The sequence below is a fragment of the Stigmatopora nigra genome, chromosome 17, assembly GCF_051989575.1.
Source record: "Stigmatopora nigra isolate UIUO_SnigA chromosome 17, RoL_Snig_1.1, whole genome shotgun sequence".
Classification (NCBI taxonomy): Eukaryota; Metazoa; Chordata; class Actinopteri; order Syngnathiformes; family Syngnathidae; genus Stigmatopora; species Stigmatopora nigra.
In genome coordinates, this window is record NC_135524.1 from 5,404,906 (window position 1) to 5,429,353 (window position 24,448).

The following is a 24,448-nucleotide window of genomic DNA, read 5'->3' on the forward strand; positions in this document are numbered from 1 at the left end:
AGAACAATCAAAATTCGAGCCACACAAATATTTTCATGACATGCAAAATATATTGGAATTAGTCAAATAAATATGTCTCCATGAATATGATCATTCACACATTTGTATGAAGTGTTTATTTACACAGTTGGCAGTTGGCAATTATTGCATAAAATCAAATGAACTAAACCGTTGTTTTTTCATTTTGGCTTCATGACTAATCCTTAGTATTAATACTTAGAACAATGTTCACTATTACATTTTTATCAATGTGGCTCTCACACCATCACTTTCGCTTTTCATGCATCTATAAAAGTTGCTTGGGTGTATTTAATGTCTGTCCAATCCAAATACAAGATACATATAGCACAAGCTAGAGAGAGAGAGAAGGAGAGTGAGTAAGAACAAGAGAGAGGACGTCATTAATTACCAGGAAATGCTGGCGAGGCACTGGTACACCTGTATGCCAGCTTTATTCCAGCTGATACACATAACCGCAGGCATGCACACATACCCTAACGCACCATATGCAATCAAACACATGCACTTATTCCTGTGGGATTCAGACGTTGATGCATACCAGAAAAGTTCAAACCAGCAGAAACTGACTGGACAAATGGTTCTAAACCACAAATCCTACCAAATCCTAAATGAAAAAATAATAATTCATGACTGAGAGGTGATGATATTCTCAATACTTCAGAGTTGATGCACATGGCAGCCAAATGATGTCACATGTAGTCAGCACACTGTGCTAAGTGAGGGGTTGACAAACCACACAATTAGTATCATCTCATACCTACCACACGCACCACACGCATGCTCACACGTAACCAGTTCATAGATAATAATATATGTGTTAGGGGAAGAGTTGAGAAAACAAAATCTTGTCTAATGTCACGCACATCAAGGGTGTGTTTGAAATGCATTGCCTCATCCACACTGCAACCTCTCATGTCAAGCAGTAATTATACCATTGTATTCACACCTCAACACTGACACAGAGCAGAACCCCAAAATTTGGTTCAATTGCTAATTTGATAATACATGAAACACTATACTGCTTTGATGGCCTCAAGTCACAGGAAGGCAATATCTGTCTTAATATATTTGAGTGCATTTTAAGGAAGTTGAAGGTTTTGTAGGAGATTGACTACCATTGATTTATATGTGCCAGATAAGACTCTGACTATTATGGATCCGGACCAGTTTCCTTATGTAAAGGTGTTGCCATGCATGTCAGCGTGTCTTTCGATCATTGAAATGTGTCTGTGTGGGAGCTTGTTCTGGAGTGTGGTCATGACAGCTCAGTTATATTCTGTGTCCGTTACCAGCTGTTTTACCACGTGTCTTTAAGAGAGAGAGTGAGACAGAGAGAGACAGAGAGAGAAGAGGAAGAGATGCATACAGTCTTTGATAATGCTGTAGTGTACACTTTAGAGACAGAGCTTGACTGAGAGGTACTGAGGGTCACAGGCAGTTTACTTCCATGTCAATGTGGACAACATGGAAATAGACAATGACTACATCTAGTAGCTATTGATGGATGACAGTTTTAAAGAAGTATCTGTACCGGTATGAAATAATTTTGAAAAGAAAGGCAGGTGATGGAAGACTAATTATTTAGGTCGGACTAGAATGTTTAAGTTTTTAATAGAACAGAAATGGAAGCAAATAATGGTTTTGTTCTGATTCTATGCAGCCAACAAACAAGGCTTTTTGCACACTGTTTGGACATGCTGGGGGGGAAGGGCTATGGGGGAGTTTGGGGCTTCTAGTTTTGGCAGAGGTTCAATTTTCCCAGCCCCCAACACTCATTTAAAACCAGGGGCCCATATTAATGGCCTGCCAGTGTCGTTTTCCACATAAAAAAAACTCATATAATGTTGACAATTATACACATCCCGGGAAACAATTACCTACCAACATTTATAACAGCAATATATATATATATATAAAGCAAAATTGTGTGTCAAAGTTTGAATGTCACTTCAGAGTATAAATGATGCAGGTATCTATCTATAAGCTTGACTGATCATACTCAAGTCATATTGCATATAATTGGGTAAATAAAAATTTCAGCTTTGAAAAAAATTTAACTGCAGGTCATCCAGCAAAATTATGTGACTGGAAATGCAATATTTCAGATTTTTTTTTAAATAAGTAAATTAGTTTCATCTCGATGGTACGTGCCATTTTGCATTGTTTCATTTTAGGTTCATTTTTGGGGGCTAAAGTAGATGACTAGGTCAAATATCCACCTTCTGAAATGAAGGCTTTCCTGTATAGAGTTTACATGATTGTTTCCTGATTCTACTGTTTCCTGACACAACCCAAAAATATTCATGTCTGTTAGTGTTGATTGTGGTCCGATTGGCTGGCAAACAGTTCAGTGTATACCCATTTCCTGCCTAGAGTAAACGAGGAAAGGTTCCAAAAATCCCAGCAAAGCTCAAGAGGAGGAGAAGAACAGATAAAGAAAGCTGTTGATGTCCCAATCTTTTAACATAATCTAGAGAAAAAGGAAACTAAAGGGAGTTTCAAATCTTCCATTAGTGCACTTGGCAAGTAGAACGAAGTGATATTGTGTTCATTTGTACAATGGTTTGGCAGTGCATGATGATTGCAAATGATTTCTGCAGTGACCAAGATGCAAATGAAATGAATGAGATTCAATGGTTTGTGGTTGAATTGGCAACATGCATTTTTAAATGAACAATTACAAATACACATATGATTGCAGGTACTTAGCCACAAATATACATCAAAAGCAACTACAACTATACTACTACTACTACTACTATCAATAGTGATACAAATAAATAGATATTGAAAATAAAAATAACAATTTTACGGATTTGTCTTCCTCCAACGCTTTATATATTTTTGTTAAATGAAAATTCAAGGAGTTAACCTTTTATGGCCTAGTCATTAGTTAAGGTACATCACAAAACATAATATGCTATATAAATTGTAATAGTTGTATAGATTCAGGTGATAATTTGGTGCAAAATGGAAAATATTACAGGTCCGATTAAACAAACAAATAACCAAAAACATTTAATATATCCAATAAAAAAAGAAAAAAAATTCCCATTCTTTAACAAATATTGAAGCCAAAGTGCAAAACTAAAAGCTAAATTAACCCAAAACTCAAATAGTACAAATCTATTTGACTGCAGATTAAATTGAAGTCATTTGAATCGGCCAGCTGTCACCATGCGAGCTCATCTTCTCCTCTAAATGTTATTTTACTGTTCTTTTATTTTTTTCTTCAACGCTTTATTACAAGGACAGAATTTTCACTAACAGCCAAGGATGAAGCCAGAGGATTTTGGACCTCAGCCCAGCATGTAAATGTATCTGCCATTTCCAAACAATTTCCATCAAGAGCCATTCAGACTCCGAGGCAGGATAATTTGACAGCAGCTCAGCAGGAAAATGGCCAATGATGTTGTAATGTTTGATTTTAGTTCATATTTTTGTCCTTTACCATTTATTGTAGCTACACATAAAGGCCACAGCTGGATTGAAGAGGTGCTTGTCGATAAAATCTTTGCCAAACTACATTAATGGAAGAAACAATGGGTGACAGAACTGATGGATGAATACTGGAAGGATGTATGTAAGGAGGATTACAAACAATATATCGTTAAGGTGATATCGCGATACAAACAACTGTTCATTCGTCCCTCCCACTCAAAATAAGTTGGACGTCTAGCACCGTCAATAGCACTCAAAAATGAGCTCTCAAAGCCAGTCATTCCAGTTTGAATACGTTGGATCTATCTATTCATTTATAGTTTATCAGGGCATCTTTCAACTTAAGGCACCCTCTAAAATGGGCATCACTGATGAATTTCCTTATCAAAGGATCTCAATAAATATCTTTCGAGAAATATTTTTACCAGTCGAATCACTGCGAGCAGACTTCAGTGGCTGACTCCCAGAATGCCACACTACACCTTCAATTACAATTTAAATGTGTGATGGTAGCCAACAAAAGTTTCAAAAGGAAAACAGATCTCGATTGTGTATGTTGAAAATTCAGGTAGCATCTGTGGTATTGGCAGTGTTATTGGGTATAGTATTATTGTACTTTCAACTATAAAACGCACCATTGCAAATGAAAGGTGTAGTGACGAGAGACATCTGTATCTCTCAGTTACTGAGCGGTTAAATAAAACGATCTAATGTCCCTCAGGGATCAATGAAGCTTCATTCAAAGCACAAACCAGTGCTGAAAAGGGAGATATAATACATATTCATTACGCTTTCTAACATCTTTTCATTCCACTGACTTTCACAAGGACATACATCCCTTTGATAAGCTTTAATTGATTAAACTCATAACATCGGTTTCAGGCATAACAGCGGATAGCCTGACTATGACGGAAACTCGTGTAACATCAAACTAACATCTGTATATTTTCTGAATAATACACTTGTATTTTCTAATGTGTCGATGATATATTTCATAACCAATGAGCAGAGTTAGTTAGTATAGAGGGGTTGAGCTTAGAAATGTTCACCTCAAATAAAAAGAGACATGTTATATAATGAATGTCCAAAATTTAAAAAAAGAACCACTCACCTGATGGCACTGTGGATTTGATTCTCTACCATATGAATATGAAGTCCTCTCTGTTTTACCTGCGGACAGAAGAAGGCAGAGTGTATAGTCAGACAATTAGGTATTCTTTCAAATGTTTCAAATTTGGGAAAATATGTTCAAAATTAGTTTTTTGCTATGTTGTCAATTTTTCTTTAAGAGTTTATCTTGCATTGACTTCATATAAACTGTAGATAGTGTTGTTATAAAATTATTTCTTGAATTGGTCTCTATTCCAGGGCACCTTTGCTAATTTTTATCATCACTGAAAAAAAATGAATTGATTTTTCTTTCCATTTCAATGTTATTATTAGTAAAGAGTTACATTTCGGCCTGGTGGTGCGTCAGCCTCACAGCTCTGGGGTCAGGGTTTTAAGTCTAGGTCACTCCACCGGCGTGGGTTTTTTCCGGGTACTCCGGTTTCCTCCCACATTCCAAAAACATGTATGGATTGGACACTCTAAATGTATGCATGGTTGTCCATCTCCTTGCGCACTACGATAGGCTGTGTGCGTGTGTGTGACTGGGCAAACAGAAGCATCAGTTGAATTAAAAACATGTACAGAAAAAAATTTGAGAAAAAAAAAGAAGTCTAATTTTGCCTCAAGCAATTGAACAGGGTCCCTGGTCCCTTCGGAACTGCGGGGCCACTTTAAGCCTGTTTTTACCACCAAAACCTTTTTGGATAAAGCCTTAAATCTTCAGCCAGTCTAAATATCAAACCACTGCTAGTGTGTAATTACATTCTGTGGTTGGTGCAGCCATACGCGATGAAATGAAGGGGCTTTATAGGGAGCGTGTGTGGAGGAAAATGAAGCGTGTACATGGTGAAGGGTTTGAATCAGGCATGTATGGATGCTGCTGAATACATGCCAACATGGTAGTCGATGCAGAAGAGGTTGATAATTAGAGGCGTAAAGAAGTGGGAATGTGGTTGACAGTGTGTACGTGTGTGTGTGCATGTGTGGTGTTGTGAATGGGACTGATCCAGGAGCCTCAGCTTCAGCTACCATTGATGCCAGCTGGACTGGTTTGGCACATATACAAAGAGTCCACCCCCCACCTATACCCACACACACACACATTGACAATCAGTGGCACACAGACCCACATGGGTAAATGTATGCAATAGACAGTGCATATTATTATTATTGTATTGAAGGCTATTTTATCCATGTGAATAGGAAGACGAGCCTTCTTAAAATGCCAATTCATGACCACACACACGGAATGTTCATGTCATTTCAAAATATCACCACTTAATTACTATATTCTAAAATATTCAACTCAAATGTTCTTCATACACAACATATGCATATACAGATATTTTACAATAAAAAGATCTATAGGTAGGTTTAAGTTGGGTCACTGCCATTCCCTTAAAATGCTCCAATTTCCCTTGCTGTGTGTGTGTGTGTGTGTGTGTGTCACAGAGTAGGGGTTAAAAAATAACAAAGGGTTGTTTGTACGACCTCACGCTGCTCTTTGACAAATCAAGGTCATTTTGGAAGATTTCATCTAGAGCAAAGAAACCTTGAGAACAAAAATACAAACATTTGCTGTATTGTCAAAGCCAGGATGACTCGTAGCAACTTAAACTCAAAAGAAGACCTTGGACATTTAGCTATATCCCAATAAATGACTGAAAGACTGAGATATGTACAACATTTCCCACGATTATAATTGAGTACTCAAATCAGATTAGGATGAGGACCTTAGCATTCTTTAATATGGTTAACAGTGGAAAAACATTTAAGTTGGAAATCAAATTCAAAATGCATCTTCATTAACAACCGAAATGTAACTTTTTATGCATTCCCCAAAAGTGTATTTGCTCTCTCAAGTGGGGACAAAAGCATATTGCAGTTTCTGCCACTTTTCAATGCACATTTGAAATTAAACTCAGACCTGTCAACTGTGGCAGACACAAATAAGACAACTAAATCTAACAATATAATTAAGTGTTATTATGAAAACAATTAATATAATTCTTAGCGAATGTCAAATCAATAAGATAATTAGATAATTTTACCTTTTTGTTGTTTTAATTAAGGAAAAGTAATTGAGATCAGTGTGTTCTACAAAAATTAAGGACAGCTACAACATTCTAAGGGTGACAATAAATATGATAACCAAGGGAAAAAAAACTGAAGCTAACTGAAGCGCACTATTTTGAGCTACTTTTAAGAGCTAGAAGTCTGTAAAAAGTGATTTTTTTTATAGATTATAATGCTAATCAGCTTCATTGATGACAGCAAAAGAAACACCAAACAACACACAACTTCCAATATCAAAGGGTCACATTCAAGGATGATTTTATTACCCTGATTTTCCCGACCTCTAATCTTTTCCCGGGCAATGCAGTGATGACATTTGTTTCTCCCTCCCGTTGACAAAAGCCAAACAATCTCACTGGCAGCGATGAGGACCCCCAGACAGAGCACTGCTTGTTAAGAGTGTGCCTGCTGCAAAGGTACAAAAGATGGAGGAGGGGAGGTCAGTCCACTGGGCTGTATAATAGCCATAGTGGAGTCGGTGAGCAATGAGGACCAAATCCCTACTAATCCAGCATGCCAGGAGACGCATAAGTTCCCATCCAAGTTAAGAGGAAGCATGACACTCACACTCCCGACACACTACACACACTTTCTGAACAGGCCTCGCAATACTAACCTTGCCTTCAGATATTAATATACTGCATCACTGTATATTGATGTGACAGAATCTACTGTCTCATGGCTTTTAGACAAAAGGATAGGTACCAGTACATGTTCAGACTCGAGGGAAATGTAGCGGTGCTTACCCGGCTCAGAATTTGTTACACACAGCAGGTAATTTAGACCACACTGAGTAAGGACACGTCCTCAATAAAAACATTTTCATCTAAATAATACGAAGAAAATACACCATGAACTGCCTTTGCTCAGCCACAAATTCCTGTGTCGTACCATTCAAAAGTTAACAGTCCTTTCCAAAGCCCTGAGCTCAGCGAACAGCTGTTGGATCGAGTTTATTGAGAAGTTAGCTAAATTCTTTGTTTACTGTTCATCAAATGTTGTTTTGATTTATTTTAAAGATGAGAAAAATAAGGAAACGGGAGCATTTCTTGGGACCTGCAATCAGGTTGAATAAAACAAATAAATGAGTAGCCATGCTTTGACGTATATATGTGAAACTAGATATGTTAGTAAGTACTGGAAAAAAAAATCACTATATTACCCCAACGAATCGGACAGTTGGAATTTTATTTACAAATGTATTAGAAAATTTAAAAAAAGAAACTAACATAGTGGATTCCCTTTTTAATCCTGTCCTGCTCGACTTCTATTGTCTTTTGATTCATTCATTCATTGGTTGCTCTTAATCAGGATGAAGAAAAAGATGGTGCAGAATGGAGTTGTTCACGAAATCAATGCCAAAGTCTAGACTCTCTCTTTCCGAGCTTGAAAGATACATCAACTCTTTGTTGGTGTGAAAGGAATCATTTAGAAGACATGATCTCCTTTGACATGCATATAATGACTCGATTTGAATAAACAATATGACTAATAGTGTGATTTGCCGAGGATGGTGCGATGGCGGCAAAAAACTCAGAAAAAGAAAGGGTGGTAAATGGGGAAGGAAGATGGATAGAAGTAGGGTTTAACTCCCTCTTCCTGTGCGTGTGGGTACGTGTGTGTGTGTGTGTGTGTTATGGAGGGAGGGTGAGATGGTTGCGCTGCGCAGACATGAATCATTTTGAACGATTCAAGCGTTCCCATGACATCGCTGGGCACCCGTCCAGAAGTTTTCACAAAGTCTAAAGAGTAATGATACACACACACACACACAACCAGATACACAAAAATATCAAACAAACAAACATCCCAAATTCGTCATTATATGTGTATATGTGTCTATATTATATTATATTATATTAATATATATATATATATATATATATATATATATATATATATATATATATATATATATATATATATATATATATATATATATATATATATATATATATATATATATATATATATATATATATATATATATATATATATATATATATATATATATATATATATATATATATATATATATATATATATATATATATATATATATATATATATATATATATATATATATATGATATTGTTGTTAAAATAATAAACAATAAGTAACCCTCCCAGTCTCAGCCATTTCCAAATATTCCCAGCAGGTTTTTCTTTTGGCACTGGAACGAGGGAACACATCAAACAACAGCTGAATGTACATGAGCATCAAGAAAGAATCGCAGCATCCAGCTCTCATCAGTCCTTTTCTACCTTCAAGCCATGCCACGGCACAACCAAGCTACATGATAGTGCTGAAATAACAATAGTATTAATAAAGTGAATGTCATTGATCAAGAAGACAAATATCCATTCATTTCCCCCTAAAGGGTGCCAAACCCTGGACTGGTTTCTGTGATAAAAATGCCACTTTTTTTTTGCTTTTGAATAGCACAATTTCAATGTACACAATTTGTGTTTAGTTTAAATCATCAAGTTATCAAAAGGCTTTTAAAGGGGTTCTTTCTATGATCTATCTGCACTATATCCTTCCATAATCCACAAGACCACACATTTCTAAAATGTTTTAATCCCCACTGAATTGGAAACTGTCAGAACTACTTTTAATAATGTTGACAATAGGCCATAAAACATTTTCTCTTTCTCTTTTTTTTAAATATCTACTGTAAATTGACTGTTTGCTTTTATATGAATGAACTCCTCAAATATCTACGTCAAAAACCCTGATTATCCGATCCCATTCAAAGAAATACTACATCGACCCCTCCTCCACTCGGGCAACAATGAACAAACAATAAAGTACCCAACAAGGCCACACGACACCAACTTCCTCCTATGTGTCAAATAATATTCCGATGCAGCATGTATTCAAAGCATAATAAAAACATAAGATTAAAAAAACACCCTTTTTTTAAATAAAGAAATGTAGTCATAAACATTATTCTTGATTTGAATTAAACATGACCTTACAATGATATACTTTAGTGAAAATCATGTGAGAGTAAACCATAATTGTGTATACAGCGTGTCGAAATGTGTCGCTGTTTGTTGCTCTCAGACAAAACAGGGCTGCTAAAATGCGGCAGGCACTGCAGATTTTTGTTGGCGGGCTCACAGTGGCGTTTCGGTGCCAAGCCCCGGCGGCGGAAACGACTAAAAGACGCATAAGGCTGGCATTAGAGCCCCAAATCTTCTCTCCCCCTCCACCCTTACATCCCCTCCTTCCCTTTTTCTCCTTCTCTATTCTCGCTCCATGGCATGGCATTTACTTTGGTTGGGGTTTGACTCTATTTGGCATCCTTCATAGACGACGTGAATTGATCACTCTGCCTTTGGTTTGCTCTGATCTATTGGAAGGTGGGAAATAAACATGGCACCTGAAACTCTGCAGGAGGTTAAGGAAGACTATTATGGTGCCGTTTCTTTTTTCTCTGTCTCTCTTTTGATAGTCATTTTGTCGGTGCAATATCCAGTTTTCCTTTATAATGTCGTACTTAATGGAGATTTCAAAAGATTTAAATATTTCCTGGATGCATTTTTTTCCTCACAACAATGATTGTCTTTGTCTTGAGGATTTTGGGCATCACTTCCACCCAAACCTTGGACACAAAAGCATCTGGAGTGAACATCCACTAGGAGCTAAGCCTCCAAACACAAACGGAGCAAACAACATATTCTAATTATATTCAGAAAAGAATAAAACACACGCACACACACAAAAGAACAAAATATGCGGTAAAACATCCCGGATTACCTAGAACTAAATGTCTGTTTCGAATCTATTATTGATGAGACAACATTTAGCGGCAGAGTAAAGAAAATGGATGCTAAATTGTGTTCTCGTATTGTGTAGAAGACAGACGACGTCGGCTAATGCTGAATTGAAAAGGCTCTTAGAGATGGATTTAACACGTTTCCTCTTGTCTTCGGGCTTGCGACGGATGGGAAATGACGAAGGGAGACAAAGAGAGAGGTAGCAACAAGAGGAAAGGTGTGAAATTTTGAATTAGCAACACAATATGGTAAGTATTAAAGTGCATCACAATGAGCAGCACGGGCGACACAGCAGAAGGCGGCACACTTGCACAGTCTGACTAAATAAATACGCACGGTTGTGACCCAAAAGCTATTCATGTCACTAACAGGAGGCCGAAACAAGAGGAGAGCATGTTATAGTACAATGAAAACTAATTCCCTTTCTATTTAAAAAAAAACATTTTTTTTTATTAAATCACTAATCAAATTAATAATTTGCATATTTTTGTCTAATTTATATTTTGGTAATTTACAAAGCTTATTTATTATAATACTACAATTGGACACATTTATCAATATCCTTATATATAAATATATATTTAATATCTTTTTATTATATATTAATTTGACCTATTGTTTTGGTATAATTTCTATTTAGGGCTATGAATTTCAATTTTCATTTCTGTTTATGCAATAGCAGAATTATGAAGGTCGATGACCTGTCAGTTAAACTAAAGAGTGAACATCCAGTGATTTTTATTCATGTACTTAATTATAATTACAGTATTTCTAAGTAAAAAATAATCTCAATAAAAATCACTAGTCAAAAATTGCTTCTAAATTAAGATACTAATTAGCATCGTTTCTCCTGATTTGCGTGCCATTCTACCGGTTTGATACAATAACCCTTCCAATAATTGACAAGATTAATTTCTAAAATAGTTTCACGCACCCAACTAAAATGGCAAATTGTTCTGGACAAACAAACATCTAATTTCTTTTAACTTGGAGTTGATTATGTATAATTTGCAGGTGAACTTGAACCCATCTGTCCACTTACGGTTGTGTGTTTCTGGTTAAATGAGGTGTGGTCAGTGGCACTTTGGGCTTATTCTTCTCTCTTAGCCTTCACACTAAATGCAGAACATTGAGGTGAATGACACAATGCATTTACTCTTAATTAAAGGGCACCTTATTAAGACAATGAAATTGGGCTGCACAGGCTGGTGCACAATGAGCATACACTACTGTTTTCCTAACAAGGTAGTATAATGACTTCACAGAGAAAATGTAGCGGTCGACCACAGTTTTTTTCTATTTTTTGGGGGAGTCTGAGTGGAAATTGTAACTAACTCTTTTTTTCCCCCTCACCGAAACCTGTCTGCTTTTCTCTATGGTAAGACTTTAGTAGAAGGAGGGGCGACCTTACAGAGATGGATGATGGGTCAGGTGCTGTCAGACTAGAGGGGGCAAAGGTCAAAGGATTCCAGGGTTCAGCGTCACATAGATTTCTACCTGTCACATTCGTTTGTGCCGAAACAGGCATCCTTTTCTTCCATTGTACATCTCTCTAAAGTTCCTTTAATGATTTTTTTTCTACTTCTCTTATTTCTGTTTATTTATTTTGTTATGTTAAGATGATTGAAATAGTTCATTGATTTGAAGGCCAAAAAATGCAAAAGTACTTCTTGTCTTGACCAGCATATGCAGCATTGTGTTATTTAAAAACCAACATAAAAGTGTTGACAGTAAATAACATTTTTTAAATGACAAAAATGTGTTTTAAATTAAATTTAGAAATTATATGAATTACATTTTCAAATTAAAGGAAGATTAGCCTCCATTTATACCTAATGAACAATGCTTATAAGACACTATCAGATTGATTCTATTCAATTTGAGATAATTGAATCCTGAATAATTATGTTGCAAAAGTACCTAGAGTATTTAATATAAAAAAAGTATTTAGTATAAAAAAACAGCCAGCTACAATTTCACAATGTGCTAAAACTTCATCTGTTTGAAAATCCAAATAATCCCTTACTTCATGAAAACAATTCATTGAGGATGGGGACTTATTTTTATCAATAAAACAAATACTAGTTCAAAACTATTCTTGAAGAGCTTCCTGCAGTGGACTATTTTAAACTTCAGGTGGTCCACTTGACACAGCATCATCCCATATTCTCTCTAGAGCACTCCCTGTTGCGTTATCCAGACTCTCAATTTAATCCTTGTATTTATAATAATGTGACAGGCTTTGAACACCTGCATGGTTGTCACTCGACTTGCAGAGCCTTTGACCAATGCATCACTGATACGCTTTGTGAGATTTCAGTGCGACCACCTGGCTGCACATAATGACATATCTGCTCCCACTCATTTCTTAGGAGATGGTGATCAGAGCTGCCTCATCCCAGCAGGACAGACTCTGCCTGACGTTGTTCGACAAGGGAAATAAGGAGGGTGGAAATACACAGTCAGCAAGAGAATGGTCAGGAAAGAAATGGGAGGACAGAAGTCATCTTAACACATTTTGAAAAAGAAAACAAAAGATTATGTTGCTTTCGACAAGAAAAGAAAAGTAAACAAGATTTTGTGGCTCATTATTGCTTTTTCTTATTGTCATTTTTTTGTTTTTTGTGCTTTGATATGTTGCAATAAGCCTAGCAGTCACCTGTACTCAGTTGTCAATTCACTTAAAGGGAACGTGACAGATAATGGTCATTGACATTGATTAGAGTCAACGGTGATTAGGTTAACGGCCAATTAAAATGGCCCGTTTCAACTACATCTTCCTGCACACAACCACCAAAACGGGGAAGACTTACTTCAACAACACCTCAAGTCTAGATCTATGCTGCACACAAAAATAGAGCTTGGAAAGATGACCACTACCCTCCCACATTCATTGTTTTATTGTTTCAAACTAAACATGGAAAAAGCTTGTCGGCAAAAACAGAGGATGTGCACAATTGCCAGTATGTCACATCCACAACAACAATGGCAGGACACAAGTTCTATCAAGTGTACCTTGATAAAGCTTTACCAGGAAAGCATCATTTGTGACCTGCCTAACAACCCAAACTTACTGATAACCAAACAGAAGTCAAATGAGAACTAAATATTGTAGATGGTTTTGCTTGAGACATACAATAATAAAAAGACTGTTGTAAAATTTGAACAATGGGAGCATAATACAAAGCATACCTATTTTAATTTAAATTATATATTTACGAATTGCTGAAGAAGTCAACTGATTCAAACAAAGCAAAGCATGAAATCTTCCATTTTACTTTCTCACATTGGTCGAAATGTTATTTGTTTAGCAGCGGCTGACCTCCCTGATCGTTTCAAACTGCTTTCTCAACCTATACAGACATAAATCGGGAATTAAACCAGTCACCCACAGTTCTATTCAGACTGTGCCAACGACTGCCATGGCACTGCCCTGGATGCATGGGAACCATTTCACCCCCGTCTGCTACCATGGAAACTAATGGCCAGGACATAAAGGCAGTGATTTGGAGTAAAACATTGTATGCATCCTCTGTTTACTTTTTTTTCCTCATAGGTTAAACCTTTTGTATTTAAATGCAGCACTGTGAAAGTCAGAACGTATCAAAATAACAAAATCTTGACACTTATTATACTTTAAAAACTATATCTATAACGGTCGAGACTTATTTAGAGCTGGATTCCATTTAAACCTCAGGGAAAAAAGAAACCATGCCAGTTACTCATAGTGAATACAGACCAACAACACAATGACATCATCACAAAGGGGGAAGTCCCTCACATTCACATCAATGGGTATTTTCAAAGCGTCAACAACAATAAAATACAATACAATAATAATAGTACTTTTAGAAAAAAGGGCTTGTCTCAGCACAGACAAAAAAGCTTTGCATTCAAATGGTGATTATTGATTATTCTAAATGTTTTACTTTTTTAAAGTTATTTTTTGTTAACAATTTGAAAAATAAGATTGTTTCAAACTTCATCTAGATATACTGTACTGTATGTAATGCATTCATTACATCACATCTTTTATGCTCATAAAAATATTACTGTTACAGCACTTCCCTCAACTCATGCCTCAATGCAATTGAAATAAACTGGAAATAAAGGCCACCAAATATCTTCCCGTGAATCCATTAAATAGGTAAAGTGGTCATGCAGAGATGTGCACAACACATGACAAGAGAAGCGTGAGACAAGGAGTAAGGGGGAATTTTTCGGGTTGATTTCGCTCCATATTTGCTCAGCGAGATCATCAGCAGCCATGATATAAAAGAGATACACAAGCGTGCACACGTATGTACACTGAGACAGGGCGCTGCAAGCTAACGCTTAAAGCAAAACTGGGCTTCCATAGCCATCCATTATCAGTGACAAGCTAAATGTACCATGGTACACCATATGTTACTCAGTGAGAGAGAGAGAGTGAGAGAGATTAAAAGTCAAGTACAGACTGAGGGAAAAATGGAGGAGAAAAAGAAAATACCGGATCACGTGGCTCAATTTAATTAGAACTAATATATAACAAATACTAGTTTTGACTGCTTATTGTACCATTCCAACTTGGCAGGTTATTAAAGGTCGCCCAAATTTATAAAATTGCAGGTTTCTTTACATTTTTTAAAGATTAATTTTGACATTTCTTGAACTCTTTAACTGTAGACACTCCGCGATAATACATAAAATTAGTTTTCGGTAAATAACATGTTAATGAGATATTTTGCAGTTTATGAGTTAGTGCGATATTCATTATTTTTCCAAAAAAAGTGTCTCCTTTAGTTTGGAGGAAGGCAAGCACCATGCAAACATATTCAGGCAGCAGGACTAGCCACATAGTATCCAGTACCTGTCACTAAATTCAAACCAGCGTGGACAGAATAAACACAATGTTGTAATACACAGCAAAACCTAAAGTACAGTGTTTTGGGGGAATTGTTTTCTCTCCTTTTTTTTTTTACTTTGGAAACACACACACACACACGAACGCACACACAGTTGTTAAGGCTGTTACCTAAAAGCCTCCAGCAGGAAACATCTGTGCAGACAAAACAGACACATTCAGTTTAGACAAAACCACAAACAGGACAGCTTTAAATACAAACACAAATGTACTGGTGTTGTCAATATAATGCTCGAAAGAAGATCACTAACAATTGGAATCAAGGACATTTGCATTCCTCCAAAATATTTTGAATAAATTCAACTTGCATTTCTTCCTACAACAGTAATTTGATATTTAGTGCAGTATTCACCAACAAATATCACCACATTATCGTTCATATGAGCATGCATTTACAGTATAAGAAATATAGAAGATATCTTTTCTTTTAAATAGGATGTTGACAAAAAAATGACAATATCCAGACTGGGGAAGAAGGAGAGTGTGGGTGAAAAAGGAAGGAAGATAAATTGTTCAATGCAAGGGAAGAAAGGCAAGTGGAGGAAATGAATGAGCACAAGTATAGGAAAGGCCAAAACAAAAGGGCAGGAAGGACAATTTCCAAAACTGTTAATAAAAAAACAACAACTTATTACTCAAGATCAAGCCAACACAAAGAAATTTGCAAATATAATTGAAATTCCAAGTCTAGAACTAAGTTTAACCACATCAAACGGGTAGAACAATTATAGTATAAGAGCATGCGCGCACGCGCAAACAATCACATTCACACAATGCACAGTTAGTTTCATTACAAAGACTGAGACCATACCATACTGCTGCAAAGGAGGCAATGCCACATTGGCAAGGCCCAGGGGGCAACTGCTATCTTGTGCCAACACTTCACACAAACACACACACACACACACACACACACACAGGCGCACACACCCATAACACAACACAACACAACACAACACATCAGTATTCCAACACCGTTGCAGAGGCGACTCCTCCGCCGGCTTAGTGTGACTTTATGTTAAACGAGGCACATTGTGATTTCAAAAGCTCTGTTAGAATGTTTAGAGTTTTAAATTAGATTTTAGCCTGAAAAAATAACTAAGAAAATACTTCTGACTATTTTACAAAAACATGCAAATTATGGAATGGAGAAAGATGGAGGGATGGATGGTTGTTCTGACTTTAAAAATGTGCTTCAGGATAAAGCACCAAGAAACATGGAGCGCTATCAACTTTCACTAAATGGCACTAAATGACAGTAATTATTGTTACAATCATTACTATGCACATCATTAGGGTTGTCTGTGTACCGCATTCATTCTTTTGACCGTTCTTCACTAAGCAGACATTACAAGGAGGTTGAAGGCCACGATAAAACGGCACTTTACTGAGATTATCCGGCTTTATCCTGAACAAACCCAAAACCGTGTAATCTGTACAGTTTTATTCTGCCTATGGATTAATATGAGGACTCAAGCACCATCACCCCTTTGTTTTATCTACTTAAATGAATAGACTATGTCACTGTTTCTTTTTAAAACAATTTACTGTATATTTATCTAAGCCTTGTTAATTCCCTTGTAAGGAACACAGTTTCAATTATTTCTTACAAAATATAGACAAAAACATACACGCACACACCCACACACACGTTTTTGTTTGTTTTTGAGGACATTACTATTAATCAAATAGTCATAGGAAAATGTCATACTAGATTTCATTGAGATGACTCCTAATGATTAGTCAAAAGGACATGATCATATCCCTGTGTCTCTTAATGATTGTTTAAAAAATGGAAAAATGCTTAAGATGATAGTAAGCTGCTCCAGACTAAAGTGTCACCATTAGTATCATTCAGGTGACAGACCACAGATACCACACTATTATCTGTCACAATCATATTGTACAAGGATACACTCTTATTGAGCTCCAGTATTTGTCCTTGTGTTTTACACACAAAACAAATTTTATAAGATCAATTCCGGAGACATGAAGTACTGTAAAATCCAAAGAACTTATTTTGAACTAGAATCCTGAGCTGATTATACCTGCTGTTGAAAAACTTTTGAATAAAAAAAACCTATAAAATCCTCCACACGTTTTGCGTATCTCACTGTTTGCCACTCAATGGAAGACTCACCATAATCGCATAAGAACCACATCCCCAACCCATTTGAATTTAGACCACCTGTTCAACGGGAGAGTAAAAGGGCACATTTCATCCACCGAATTGTTACCAGCACTGCACGTCTCTTTATTGTGCCAGTAAGACTCTGGCATGGGGCAGCCCGCCAAATCCCAAAACATGCAGCAAATATAAGATGACACACAAATCCACATAAACCAGGTTTTACTCACCTGCCTAACTAAGCTGTGAACAAACAAAGGGCTCACTGTCTTATAAAGCTCTTGAAAACATATACACAAAAATTCACTAACGAAAGTATAAAATTCCTCACAATTATTTTTTCTTTTTTACCCTATTTTGCATAAAGTTATGCCCATAATATTGTCTTACACATTGCTATAAGTTCAGCAGTGGTTTCAATTTCATTTTTTTTTGCAAATGATTTGTGTAGCACTCACCGAGGGTGCAAGTGGGCCATGTTCAAATATTTTATTCAAAAATAATAAAACATAATGTCAGTCATCTAATGTGATAAAGTTTCAAGTTGTATGCCCACTAAAAGCACTATAGAAATGTGATACAAGGATGTAACAAAAAAAACATGATGTATATACAACCTATAGCCCATCTCTTATAATTTGTCAATGTCTTTGTTCTCTTTTATATAATATGTTTATGTTTTTCTTTTCATATTTTGTCTCTCGATGTCTTTGGATCTCCCTTTCTAATTGATACTCTGTATATCCGGCACACTCTCACTGCCCGTCTTCCTTTCATCTCACGCCATCTGCCTTTCTCTTTTTTTTTTCTTCATTTCATTCTCTTCTTCCCCTCTGTCTATCTGACTGTCTAACTCCCGACTTGTCTCACTCTCCCAATATGACTCCCCTGCCCCCTCCCTCTTATCTCCCTAAAAACTTGGCAGTGATCCCCGTCGTGTTTTTCTCCACTCCTCGTTTGGGGGATTGCGAATGAATGCGATCCAATCTAGGCCTCAGCTAAGAGACATGAATTTTCATTAATTACAACCTTGTCAGCAAAAGCATTATGGGATCTGAATATGAAAATGCTAATGAGTGGTGCTCATTTGCATATTTTTCTTTGTTGGAATGTCATTAATTATTACGTTTTATGATGATGAATGCAGCTGTCGATGGCTAGCCCTCCACAGCTAATTAGCTATCAGAAAATCCTCTGATCAAAAAAAAAAAATGGATAGGGAGTCCTAACTACTTTAATGTATACATTTTTAACACTTGTGTAATTAACGTATTGTTGAGCTTTTTAACCTGTGGGTGATGCATTTGTTTTGCACATGCACAGCCTTTAACATTCTGGGAATTATTTCATAGTCCTTTAGTGCCCTTTCCAAACTTTTTCATTTAAATATCTGGTCATTTCAGACTTGTTTTGGGCCATTATTTGATAAAATGATGAAATAAACCATAGCAAAACATGATTCCAAAAAGCTGAATTAGTGACAGCCCTACATAATACATACAGATTCTATCAACTGTTAAATCTGTTGAATTTATCACAAACTTTGCAGAATTAGAATAGAATATTTAATGGAAAACAATCTAACTAAAACGATATAAAAGTTGGCCCCTATCCCAGCTGATCTCAGGCAGTCATCAAATAAAGTTCAAATAATTCATGATTAAAAAAATATTTTACATGCACTCATAGAAAAAAAATAGTATTTTCTAAACTTTATATGAATGTTGCAACTCCTTACCAACACTATGAAATGAGATTCACACCCGGAACACTTGCCAGCAAAGCAGATGTTACATCATTTACATGGAAACTGTCTTGTTAAAATGCAACCTTATACACAGATTGATCCTAAATTGGAAGGTAAGATGTTATTCAATAATTTAGGCAATAAGTTTTCAATATCAACATCAGAGCTTGATCAAAATATGGCATCCTTGAATCTCTGCAGTTCAAACTTTCAAGTTTTACTGTCTTAGCTTGCCTTACACCGCTTCTTATAAGGATAACAGGGGTGCTGGAGCTTATTCCAGCCAACAATGGGCAGTAGGTATGGGACACCCTGAATTGAATCATTTAATGCATTTTGTCTTAAATATGATGAGCCTTTAACTTTTTTAGAATACCTCACATTACTCAAGTCCATTTTGTCTGATACCATTTTTTGTTGGCTTCTATTGTCTAAAAAGTGCATCACTAAAGAGCTAACAAATCCCCAATCCAAAAAAAAAAAACTAACAAACACCTCCCCTTCTCCAAGCTTAATGAATGCCAGGCTTAATTAGAGCACCATGATGTCAGAGCATTAATTATCAGTTGGCATCATTTCAAGAAATAAACACTGTCTTCCTTTCAGATTTTCACTCAGTCTATCTCAGCTTCTCTCTGCACTATTTTTTATTTTTTTACTCATGTATTCGTTTCCATTTTATTTCTTTCATCAGATTAAAATTTCTGTCACTTGCATTTAACACCGACTTGAAGAAGTGGGTCTGTGAGAAAGTGTTTAATAAATTCGGAAATGCTCCTAATCTGATATATGAATATGACTAAAGGCGATTTCACAGGGGCAGTCATCCCTTTACAGTGTATGGCTTTTGTAAAGTTTAAGCATTAGTTGCTTAAAGCAAATATATAATGCAATACAATGCAGTGTCAGAATACCATGCCTCCCCATCAAGTCACAAGTTTTACAACACGATACTGACCCAAATCAAAGCTAAAAGCATACAATAATGGCATAGGGGGGAAAAAAAACATCAGATCATTCTGAAAAGGCCTTCTAAATACCCTGAAATCACAACAATATACATAATAAAAACATCTGCGAGAAAATGATTTTAGGCACTAACGAAAGGGTATTTTCCTTTGAGGCGTGCAATGTAAATATAGCCTCTGCTCTGCTCAGATGATGAAATAAACTTCATCTTTGGCCTTTGGGAGCCATGCTTATAAGCAAAGAGCGGTTTCTCTCGCTCACTCACTCTCTCTCTCTCTAGCTCTGTCACTCCCTCGCCTGCTCACTCTCACAATAAACATACTGTTTCAGGCTGCACATCTCTATATTTCTCTGTCACCTCTTACACACAAGCACTCTCTCTCTCTGCCACACACACATTGTACACACACATACTGTAGTGTGGCTGGCCAGATGGGACTCTTCCACATGACCAGGCCGATCAATCAACACTGAAGGGCCCAGGTGCTACTACGCACCATTTCACAGTCTGTCACACAGACACACACGCATACACGTACACACACTCGCATTGTACACTCACATAACAGCACAGACATGCATAGATAAAGATAAAGGGCACATACACATACATGCAGGCAGTTAAGACTCACACTCAAGCACACAGTGTAACATGTATGACCCAAGCTTGTTCTCTGGGGTGCCTCATCTGGATGGGTGACAGACAGAAAGACACTGACTATGTCCTGGTAAATATATTCGTTTAAAAAAAAAAACATTCAGTCATATGTATCCTCTAAAATAGATGTGACATTTTTAGGGTTCATTCATTTTGGTTATAGGAGTAACTGTTACTGTGAAAGTTTGTGGGGTTCAAGTTGACCATTTCCATTTGAAATATTGATGATGGGATTCCCAATTCCTTCACAGATTTGTAGTAGATGGTAAACTTTCTCAGTTTCCCTTCAATTTGTCTTCAAGAATGTGCCCGGTTTTACTCAATAAAGGTTTGGTGATGAATACCCATCCTTTTTTTTAATGCTTTTGACATCGTTGTATTTCAATGACTTAATATGAATGAAAGACAACATTAAATCATTCGATACCACTATTCAACTTTTCCATCCATCTATTCATCCATCCATCCAAGCACTTCTGTTTTCAGTACAGTACAAACTCCAACTTTAATATACTATCCCTTTTAACCCACCTCAAAAAGAAGCTATAAAGTGTATTTGAAGTAAAAGTAAAAAGTTTCTTCCCCAAAATATCCCAGAACAGATTCTGCCTCAGGTCAAGAACTGCTAAGTGCTTTTCTGATTTTTCTACATCAATTTTTACATTTCCGCCCTCCACCCTGCTGCTTTGACGAGACCTATGATTAGGATGTCGGATCCAATAACACTGACAATTCCCATGTGAGACACAACCCCTTCTTAATAGTCTCCAGTACTTACAATATACAGAGACTATGTTCAAAATACTACGTGAGTGGGAGCGCATCTGTTTTGTTTCATTCAGAGCTAATCAAAACAAATTAAATTAATCAGTGATGCCAGTAATAACACAATACATAACCAATTTTCAATAATGAATTCTCTGACGCCTTACTATTTCCAAACAAATAAGATGACTCTTATCTTAGAAGTGACTTCACACTTCAACAATTTTACTAACTATCCAGAAGAAGTATCGGTGGTCTGAAAACTCCAATATGAGAAGAGAAGAAGCAATATGTATTGGTACTGAATTCATTCATTCTCTGTACCGTTTGACCTCGCAATGGTCACGAGGGGTGCTGTAGCCTACTATTGGCACTAGGCAGGGGTCAAACTGAATTGGTGGCCAGCCAATTGCAAAGTACAAGGAGACAGATTTCCGTTGCTACTGAATTATTTTGAAATTTAAATACATATATATTTATATGGAGAGTGATACATAGAAGATATATAGATAAGTAAACGCTTCACGCTGCTCTCCTTTCAACCATTCAGAGCAGAAAGGGTCAGGCTCAGTAGGGAGCGACAGAAGGGTGACCTTGGCTCCATACCAAGCTGAGGGAATGAATGGGTGCCAAGGATAGAGATGGAGACAGGTGAGCAAGTATTGCTGGGAAGACAACACCATGGAACCATATGAGGAGAATGCAGAGATAAAGATTAAAAAAAAGAAATGCTGAATTAGAAAGAGGACAAATAAAGGGGAAGGGAGGAGTGAGAGAAGAGGAGAGACAGTGAGAGCGAGAGACTTCGATGTATAAAGTGTCCAGATGTGACCTCTGCTGAGGGGGTCCGGCCTCATGGCTCAACACTCATTAATAAGGTCACACAGAGGTGAGACAGTCGGCTGACTCACTGCATTTCAACAATACAATAAGGGGAAGAGGATGTAGTCAACGTCAACAACTGTGCTTGATTTTTGTTGTTGTTTTCATTCATTTTTGATTTTATTTTTAATGCAGTGCTCCTTTAAGCTTACTTTAAGTACTAGTCTGTGTTCTTGATATTGAATACATTTTAGGGTCATCTTTGAGATGCACCTGATCAAAAGTGTGGGACATAATAATATGTGTGAGAGCATGACCAGAGGTTGCTGCTTGCTGGTGATGAATTTAAATAGGCTTGTGGTATTTTCATAGGGACATTTAGGGTGAAGAGTTTAGGTGTGACCTTTTTGTTAAATCTGAAATATAAACTTTCATAACTTTCTGTTAGACATGAAAAGTTCTAACTAGTGCAAAAAATAGCAAAGTTTGTTTGATTTGTTATCATGTAAAGATTGACACAATTTTGAATTACGATAAAATGACAAGCGATGGGTCTGTTCCATTCTCAGATGCAATTTAAAAGAATGAAACCTCTTAAATGTTACACAGAATTGTCTAAAGGATAAAACCACCAAATTTAGAACGTTTGTGGGCTGAGTTGCACCTGTTCTCTGTCTGTTCATATCTACAGTACTCAAATATGAAGTAAAACCACATATACTCACAGAAGCACATTAATTACTTCCACAAGTCAAAAGTTAAAAATGCAAATTAAATCAATCCAATTGTGTACACACTTTCCTGCAATAAATAACTACATAATTGGTGGACACACGTGCAAACACCCATCAAGTGCTACATAAAAAACACCTACAGTCACATACACAATATATCAACTCATACTACCATACACACTGTCTGAAAAGACCATCACTGATTCAAACACTCATCCAAAAGTAATAATTTAAAAAAAACATGAAAAAAGCATAAATTCACATTCATCCCACAACCCTCGTGTAGTTATGAGTTGATGCATTTCTACTTAGTGTTCTCAGTGCTAGATCACTTGGGGTTTCTCTCTGCATGTGTGCATGCGTGTGTGTATGTGTGGATATATATGTGTGTGTGGTATGTAAAGCAGCAGATTAATCTAGTAGGGTCGCTGAGATGACACTAATCCCTCCGCTGATTATCTAGAGCATAACATCACTCTAATCTGATGGGGGGTTAAGAAAGATAGACAAGGTTAGAGTAGGGAAGGCAAAGAAAGAACAAGAGGCATTGGCTATGTTCACACTGAAAACATGAGGAGGTTGGGTTGATTAAATTCGGCATTATTTCACTCTTTTGGTAATCAAATTTGGGAAAATATCAACCGATAATCAAGTAACAATCTTGTGACAATACAAATATTTGCCCATTTATATTTGTCCTTTTTTGTTTTGACTGGGTATTTTACAAAATAGGGTGGAAAACAGATTATTATGGGACAACAAAGGGAAAGAAGCAAGGGAAAGAAGTGGTTATTAATGATCACTTATTCAACATTTTGGTCCTGTGTGAATTAGATGAAATTATGGACTCTTATAGTTTGCAGTGAATTGTGTTTTGTCTAAACACTGTGACTCAGTAATTAAACTTGGAAGTCAAGTACTGCTTTATATTTTAGTAGATCCTCTCCCATTTTGAACAATTGTTGATTTTGACACCAACAGTTCACAAGATAATGATCTCATCATGTTGGTGAAAGTGGGTGAGGACTGGATTTTTTCATTTATTTTTCCCTGAAGTAGCATTATTAGTTTTTTAGAAAAAGAAATGTGAGATCTAGTTAGTGACACTCACATATATATGGCATTATGTTAACTAATAAGTTAGAGAGTGACGGAAAAGACAAAAGAATACGAAGCCCAATCTGATACTTAAAATGAAGTTATCCTGTTGTGCTGAAGAAAAGTCACAAGTGTGTATTTGGGTGCACGCGCATGCAAGTTAGTGTGCATGTTTTCTATATATGTGGCT

General features: G+C 36.5%; 1 protein-coding gene across 4 annotated transcripts in view; it reads right to left on the reverse strand.

The window, feature by feature from the left end:
- The window catches only part of tcf4 (transcription factor 4), a 99,946-nt gene that overhangs the window by 49,337 nt on the left and 26,161 nt on the right, over positions 1-24,448 (reverse strand). For all 4 annotated transcript variants that reach the window (XM_077736850.1, XM_077736849.1, XM_077736848.1 and 1 more), the window contains one exon: positions 4,574-4,632. In XM_077736850.1, the coding sequence (XP_077592976.1) occupies positions 4,574-4,632 (59 nt within the window). The remainder of the gene's footprint in view (positions 1-4,573; positions 4,633-24,448) is intronic.